General features: G+C 63.7%; 1 protein-coding gene across 1 annotated transcript; it reads left to right on the top strand.

Annotated features, from left to right (window-relative positions):
• The first annotated feature begins 96 nt into the window (after positions 1-96).
• OGFR (opioid growth factor receptor) lies at positions 97-7663 on the top strand. Its single transcript, XM_032461543.1, has 7 exons — positions 97-420; positions 2372-2440; positions 3062-3140; positions 4005-4083; positions 4776-4842; positions 5466-5614; positions 6312-7663. The coding sequence occupies exons 1-7, from the start codon at positions 256-258 to the stop codon at positions 7330-7332; spliced, it is 1629 nt and encodes a 542-aa protein (XP_032317434.1). The 5' UTR covers positions 97-255; the 3' UTR covers positions 7333-7663.
• The last annotated feature ends 112 nt before the right edge of the window (positions 7664-7775 follow it).

Genomic DNA, 7775 nt, shown 5'->3' on the forward strand with positions numbered 1-7775 from the left:
TGGCATGGGGGCAGGCTCGGGGGGCAGAGGCGAGCATCCTCCGGAGGGACTTTCAGGGGAGAAGGGGTATTCTCAGAGGGGACAGGTATCCTCCAGGGGGTCATCCTTCGGAGGGACAGCCTGGGGACGGGCATCCTCCGGGCAGGGCGGGCGCCAGCCCCAGGCCCGCCCCTCGGCCCGCCCCCGGCCCGCCCCCGCGCTTCCTCCCTCTTTCACTTTCGCTTCCGCCTGAGCGGGCCCCGCAGCCGCGCGAGCATGGACGACCCGGACTGCGACTCGACCTGGGAGGAGGACGAGGAGGAGGACGGCGAGGGCTCGAGCGCCGCGGCCACCGAGGATGGCGAGGCCGGCGCTCCGGGGGACGCGGAGGACCAGGCCAAGGCCAAGGCCGAGGAAGAAGCGCGGCCTAGCGCGCTCCAGGTGCCGCCCCCGCGCGCTGGGGACCCCGCGCCCCTGGGGAAGCCGGCCAGGCGCCGCGGCGGAAGAGAGGGCGAGGCCTTGCTCTGGGGAGCCGTCCCCCTCCACCCTGCGGCCGGGTGCAGAGGCACCTCTCGGAGACCCGGCTGGGGGCCCGGCTCTCCCTCCCCAGCTGTGGACCTCTTCCCGGTCACCTCCTCCTCCTGCTCCGGTGATGATCCCCAGGACACCCTGAGATCTGTCCCAACCCGCGCCCCACCCCCAACCAGGGCATCTTGCAGGGATTCCAGGGCCACCCTCAGACCCGCATCCCCAGGACCAGATCTGCATGATGACACTTCCTCAAGAGGATGGCCCGGGCTCATCCATGTGTGTCACATGCCATTCTCAGCCCCTTGACTGTGTCCTCTAAATAGATCCCAGCCCTCCTCGCTGGCCACCTCCACTGCTCTCGCCAGCCTCTCAGAGGCCTCCTGGCGCTCCCTTCTCCACCCTGACCCCACCCAAGGCTCCAGGCTGGCTCAGGCCAAGGAGCCCCCAGTCTGCCCCACCCCCGCTGACCCGCGCACTGGGTGCAGTTCCCACCCACTCTTGCTGGAGCTGAGCTCATGTTGTCTTGGAGGTGGCCTACCTGAGCCAGGGGGGCTGGCCATGCCCACCAGTTACTCTTGTCACCACTGGTTACGCGCTGTTACCACTGGTTACTTGTCATTATTAGCCATTACTTTGTTACCTCTGATTACTTGTAACCAGTGGTTACTTTTGTCACCACTAGTTACTTGTCATGACCATGGTTATTCATCATTACCAGCTGTTACTAAAACTCTCTGGGCATTGCATTCCTGCTGTGATTCCAGGTTAGAGGGAGGGACCTGAGTGATAGCTGTCACCCTGTGTCCCACTTGCTTTGGGACAAAGGTGTCTTGGCACCATGTCTAGCTAGAGAGGCTTGGATTCCAGCCTGTGGTGTCCAGTATGGATCCTCCCTGAAGTAGAGGAGAGCTCTGGTTTTCAGGTTTCTCTCTGTGTCTTGGAGTGGCCAGCAAGGGGGACCCCAAGGGGCTCCTGGGCCTGCCTGGAAGGCCTGCGGCCTTGGCACATCTACAGTGTTTCAGGCGGGCACAGGTTCCTCCAGGAGGTAGGGTGGGCAGTGGGCAGTGGGCAGGGTCACAGTGCAGGAATCTGACCTCTTCCTATCTCCCTCCTGCTGTGGCTTCTGTACCTCTACAAAGTCTCAATCCCTTCCCCTTCCCCCAGGAACCCTGTGGTCCTCTCTGCCTGCCCCACACTGGGTCCTAGTGAGGATGTTCGGTGCTTCATCCAGGCTGTGTCACATGTGCACCTGTGGGGCTGGTCTTGCTCTGAGTCGTGCCCATGGGCAGTATCTGGTCAGGACCTGTAGCCTTGAGCTGAGGGAGGTGCCTGGCCGGCCCCGGGGTGGAGCAGAGGTGGAAACTGATGGAGGGGCGGGGCCCGCTTCTGCCGAGTTCGGTTTCATCTGCTGGCCCAGCTGGCATCTTGCTGAGAAACGCCCCTGTGGGAAGCATATGGGACTCCTCCTGGGGCTATAAGTGACAGTGCCACTGCCCTTGGGGACACAGCCTGGTGGTGACCACTTAGAGCACACAGAGTGCAAGGAGGAAATACTGGGGAAGGCGGTTCCCAGAGGAAGGTCCGGGGGTGTGCTCCAGCCAGGGTGACCAGCAAACACGGGAGGAAGAAGTGAAATGAGTTTGGGGGCACTGCACCCCAAGGATGCACATTGGCCTAGGGGTCCTGAGGGCTGGAGTGGGTGGCAGGGGGCCAGCCTCACTCCAGCTGCTCCGGCCCCCTCTGATTTTGCTGACAGCTGGCCCAGAATGGGGGTTCCCTAGGGTGGGTCCTGCTTGCTGGCTGCCTCAAGAAGTGGGGAGGGTCTCCCCTGGGGGTCTCATCCAGTCTCCTCTCTTCCCAGTTTGGGGTGACGGGGTCCAGAAACTGGCGAGCTGCGCGGGACACGCGCAGGTACCGGCACCACTACCCGGTACGTAGCTGCCTGCAGCACCCTCACACCCCGCAGCCCACCCAGGACCAGGTCCTCCCAGAAAAGGCCAGCTGGACGATGTCCCATCGGCCCCTCTTCTCAGGCAAACAAAAACCCCGCCTGGGCTACTGCTCTGTCTCCTCATTGTGGGGTGACAGCGTGGTGCCCTAACTCCGACCTCAGTACTCTTGCCTTTAGAATGCATTGCAGGGCCAGCTGGCAGTGCGTCCACCCGAGGCCGGCACCCCTAACCCATCTCATGGTCTCCTGGCCCTCAGCCCCTGTCCTCTGTACCCAGGAGTCCCAGGCAACCCCAGGGCTCTCTTCGGGGTGCAGATGAAGGGGACCTCCCAGCCCTGGCCCACATTGGTGAGGAGGGGAAGGTAGTTGCTGACGGTTAGAGGAGGCTGCTGTCCCCCATGGGTGGATGCTGGTCCTCACCTGTGGGGTGAGGGGCCCAGGCTGGGCACTCGGGGTCCTCACCAGACTTCAGGATGTCTGGAGGTTTGCAGGCTGAGAGCAGAGGCCCCCCTCACCCCCCGGGAATGCTTTGGTCTGAGGGGCCCTTGGAGGCAGCCTGGTTTTGATGGTGTCCTGACTGTTGCCTCTCTGGCTCTTCAGGATTTGGTGGAACAAGATGGCAATGGTGACATGCCCAACCTGAGTTTCTACAGAAATGAGATCCGGTTCCTGCCCAACGGTGAGTGCCTGCTGGCAGCTCCGTCCTGGGGGCGCTCCGCTCCATCCTCTGCCTGGCTGGGACCTAGTTTGGACGCGTGGCTTTTTGATCACCCCATGGTGCCCCCTGGAAGCTGCTGAGGGGCCGCCCAGGCCCCGGCCCTCGTCCTGGACCCCTTGGGCAATGTGCTCCAAAGGGCCAGGCAGTGAATGTTGGTGACTCTGCAGGCCCCACGGTCTCTGTCACAACTACTCAGCCCTCCCGCTGTACTGGGAAAGCCCCACGTGTGAACTGACAAGAGAGAATGGCTTTTACATTTTTAAATGCTTGGGGAAAACTAAAGGTATATTTTTTGACATGTGAAAATCATGTGAAATTCAGATTTCTGTGTTCATAAGTGAGCTTTTATTGGAACCCTTCCTCACCCGTCCACTTACACATTGTCTGTGGCTGTGTTCCCACCACAGCACCGGCCACATGGCTGCACAGTCTTAAATATCCCCCTCCTGGCCCTTTGCAGAAACAGGGGCTACCCTGCAGGAGACCAGACTGCAGAGTGGGGCTTGGCTGCAGGTTCTGTTTGAGGGCAGAGTTCCAGGTAGCAGGCTGTGGTTTGGGGAGTGCAGTCAGGCCCCACTTCTGCAAAGACAGGTGTGGATCTGGGCCCACTTGTTCTTCTCCCGGGCCCTCCCGCCCAGAGTGCCCAGCGTGCTCTGCCCACTCGGGTCTGCCCTCAGTCAGCAGAGAGGGTCCGCTTTTCAGATTGCAGAGGGACGGGCGGCCTACACTGGGCCGTCCTGAAGCTACCAAACCCCGAGGTCCTAAAGAAAGCGGAGGGAGGGGCTTTCGGCAGCCCCCGCTGACTTGTCCCCATGCGGCTCACAGGCTGTTTCATTGAAGACATTCTTCAGAACTGGAGGGAGGAGTACGAACTCCTGGAGGACAATCACCACTACATCCAGTGGTGAGTGGGCGTGGCCGGTGGGCGTGGCCACGGAGGGGCTCGAGGCCCCGCCCAGGCGCCCGCTTTCTGAGCATGCGCACGCTGAGCTCAGGGCCCAGTGCCGGGAACTGCGGGGCGGGGGCGGGGAGACCCCGTCTCGCAGTCAGGGTTCTTCAGCTATAAACAGCCTCTGTCGCCGAGAACCGGAACTGGACTTGCCGGTCAGGGAGAGCAGCAGACAAGCTGGTTCTCTGGAGGCGAGGGTGCGGCCTCGGTGCAAGGGGCCCCAGGGGCCTGTCCGCGGAGCCACTCTGACCACAGAGGGTTCGCAGCCCCACAAATGCATCATCCTTGAGGACGGCTCGCAGGGGGATAATTCTGCAGCACTGATGATGGGAGGGAAAGGCGTGCAGAATAACAAAAAGGCACACAGGGCCGCAGGGTGGCTGGCAGGTGCCCTTACAGCTGAGCGCGCAGGCTGGGGCTTCTGTCCCCTCGCCTGCTCTGGGGCCTTGTCGGGGCCCTCCCTGGAGCTCTCCCGCCCTCACCCCTTGGCTTTATTGACTCATGAAAGCCCGCAGTGCGTGTGGCACGTGTGGTCCAGCCAGCCCAAGTTGCGGAGGGCTGCCCTAGGTCGCTCAGCCAGTGAGTATGGAGTGGCTGGGCGCCCACGTCTGCCACTGACTGGGCCTCTGTCATCTCTTCCCTCGCAGGCTGTTTCCCCTGCGGGAGCCAGGGGTGAACTGGCATGCCAAGCCCCTCACAGTCCAGGAGGCTGAGGTGAGCTCTGAAGGCAGGAGGCCGCCGCCCAGGGAGGGGTCACAGCAGGACACAGGTGTCTGCTTGGAGTGCAGGAGCCAGAGGAGCCCCTAGTGTAATGACCTTCCCTCCCAAGTGGTCCTTGCCTCTGGCCCCCAGTGCTCCTTGCAGAGAGATCTGACTGTGCGAGGGTTGCCCACGTCCAGGGGTACAGGACAGGGACCGCGAGCCGAGCCAGCATGAGTGGGCTTTACCTTGGTCAGCCCTGGTTTGGGTTGGAGCAGGGATGCCCTCGAGGGTCAGGAGGGGCTCCAGGAGCCAGGAACACACAAAGGAGGCAGAGCAGGTGCACCAAGGGGACAGGGTGGGTGCTTCCTGCCCCATGCCCAGTCCTGGGAGTCCCTGAGCTTTTCCCTTGGCTCAAGGAATTCCTCCCCAGGATACAGCAGAGGGAGGCCTCGGCCCCGGGGTTACCTTGCAGCGGCTCGGAGTAAAGAGAGAAATACATCAACGCGTCCCTGCATCCCTGGGGTCACTTTCCGCTGAGAGTCCGAGCTGAGGCCTTGGGATGACCCGGGGCCTGAGGGAGGCGTCCTGGCTGTGCTGGCCGCTGAGCTCTCAGCCACTCTCGGGGTGTTTTTCAGGCATTTCAAAACTGCGAGGAGGTCAGGGAGCGGCTGGTTCAGGCCTACGAGCTCATGCTGGGTTTCTATGGGATCCAGCTCCAGGACCGAGCCACGGGCAGAGTGTGCCGGGCACAGAACTACCAGAAACGCTTCCAGAACCTCAGCTGGTGAGGACGCCCCTCCCGCGCTGGGCCCCACCTCACCTGGCAGCGTGGCGGTCGGCACAGCCTGTCTCAGGTTCAGGCAGGTGCAGGGCAGGGAGCACTTCCACGGAAAAGGACTCTAGGGCTGGTGCCTGTGGCTCTGAGCATCTTCCTGGGGGTGGTCCCTGCCTGATGAAGAAAGGCTTCTTGGCCGTGCCCACCTGCCACGTAAGCATGGGTCAGATTGCCAGTGGGGCTCCATCAGCTTTCCAGCGGCTCTGAGCCTCACTCCTGACTGGCTGGGAGGAGGCACAGGGCACGAATCCACAGACGGCACAACCGCCCTTGCCTGTGGATAACTGAGGCCCCTGTGCTGGGCCCCCTCCTCTAGAGGGTCCCCCTGTGGACCTCCCCCAGTGATGCTGGAGGTGGGTGTTCCGTGGGGCCAGAGGACAGTCACCCTTCTAGAGGGTGCGTCACAGCCTCACCTACGCAGTTCAGGCCCGTGGGCCCTTGCCTTGGGGACTGGGGCGAGGCCCTGGGGGTGAGCAGGGGTGGGTGGAGACTGGCTCTTTGGGCCAATGTCTGTGTTAGTGGCCATGAGGATCCTGGGGCAAGGATGGCGATGCGTGGCATGGCGCAGGGGAGGAGGGTGGGCTTTGGCTGAGAACTGCCCACCCTGACGTACAGCCCCGCCGGCACCCCTCTGTGCCCCCGCCAGGCACAGCCACAACAACCTGCGCATCACTCGCATCCTCAAGTCCCTGGGTGAGCTGGGCCTAGAGCACTACAAGGCGCCTCTGGCCCGCTTCTTCCTGGAGGAGACACTGGTGCGCCAGCAGCTGCCGGGCGTGCGGCAGAGCGCCCTGGATTACTTCGTGTTCACCGTGCGCTGCCGCCACCAGCGCCGCGAGCTGCTGCACTTCGCCTGGGAGCACTTCCAGCCCCGCTGCAAGTTCGTCTGGGGGCCCCATGACAAGCTGCAGAAGTTCAGGCCATGTTCTCCGCCCTGCTCACCCCTGCCGGCTGGCCGCCGACAGGCCAAGGGGGAGGACAGCCCGGGGGACCCCCTCCCCGAGGCCAATGCCCAAGGGCAGATCTGTGGGCCAAAGAGGGAGGAAGAGGGGGGTCATGTGGCTGAGGGCCCCCAGCCGCCCAGCACAGAGTCCCAGGAGGCCGGAGCCTTGGAGAGGGCCCAGGTAGATGAGGCCGGCGTGCAGGAGGGGCCCGAGTCTCCAAATCTCAAGGAGAGCAAGAAGAGGAAGTTGGAGGTGAACCTGCGGGAGCAGGCCCCAGTGCGGCCGGGCCCGAGCGCCTCGGAGGTGGAGAAGATCGCCCTGAACCTGGAGGGCTGTGCCCTCAGCCCGGGCAGCCTCAGTGCGGGGACCCAGGAACTGGACAGCCAGGCCCCGAGGGAGGCCGAGCAGCCCTGCCCGCAGCCCGAGGGGGCCAAGGCAGCCGACGATGTGAGGAAGCGAAGGAAGGTGGACCAGGGTGCCAGGGATGGCACTGGAGTGGCAGCCAGGGATGGTCCCCTTGCTCTGGCCCCCACCTGGCCCCCTGCCTCCCCAGGGTGCCCTGAGGCCGAAGAGGGTGAGAATGGGGTCAGAGAGGAAGCAGAAGGCCCAGCAGGGCCAGAGCAGGGTGCCCCCGGGAGCCCCACCCCTGCAGGACCCCCGATGGGCAAGGGGGCTGAGCTGGCAGCAGAGGCGGGGCCTTCTGTGCCACCTGGGAAGCCTTAAGGAGATGGGACATGCACAGGCGACTCAGCTCGGCCCTGCGCCGGGCCCCCGGGCGCCAGGTTGCCGGCTGTCCCCTGCTCCCAGCTGTGCTGGCTTCTCCCAGGCGGCCACTGCAGCAGCTGCGGCGGTGCTGGAAGGGCGGACCCCGCCCTCGGGGAAGGCCAAGGACCTCAGGGTCCTTCTTACCTTGCCTGCACTCCCCGCCTCTCCGTCTTGTGCCACTGCCCCCCATCTTTATAAATAGGCCCCTAATGGTCGGGAGTGGGGAGTGGGGCTCATTTTCTTAGTCCGGTGCCGAGGTCTTTTGTGAATAAAACTTGTTTGCCTTTGAGTGTTCAGGCGTGGACAGTGGCCCTGGGAGGCCGGGGCGGAAGAGGGCTGGTTCCGTGAGTGATGCTGCCCGGACTCCCTGCCAGTGGCCCAGCTGTGGCACCGCTTTGCCC

This window comes from Camelus ferus, chromosome 19, assembly GCF_009834535.1.
Source record: "Camelus ferus isolate YT-003-E chromosome 19, BCGSAC_Cfer_1.0, whole genome shotgun sequence".
NCBI classification, from domain to species: domain Eukaryota; kingdom Metazoa; phylum Chordata; class Mammalia; order Artiodactyla; family Camelidae; genus Camelus; species Camelus ferus.

Bases quoted from the DNA above. Each gene is read 5' to 3' on its own strand.
- OGFR (XM_032461543.1), top strand. From the start codon at position 256: ATGGACGACCCGGACTGCGACTCGACCTGGGAGGAGGACGAGGAGGAG. The intron at 421-2,371 runs GTGCCGCCCCCG...CTCTCTTCCCAG, and splicing joins CGCGGCCTAGCGCGCTCCAG to TTTGGGGTGACGGGGTCCAG. The intron at 4,843-5,465 runs GTGAGCTCTGAA...GGTGTTTTTCAG, and splicing joins TCACAGTCCAGGAGGCTGAG to GCATTTCAAAACTGCGAGGA.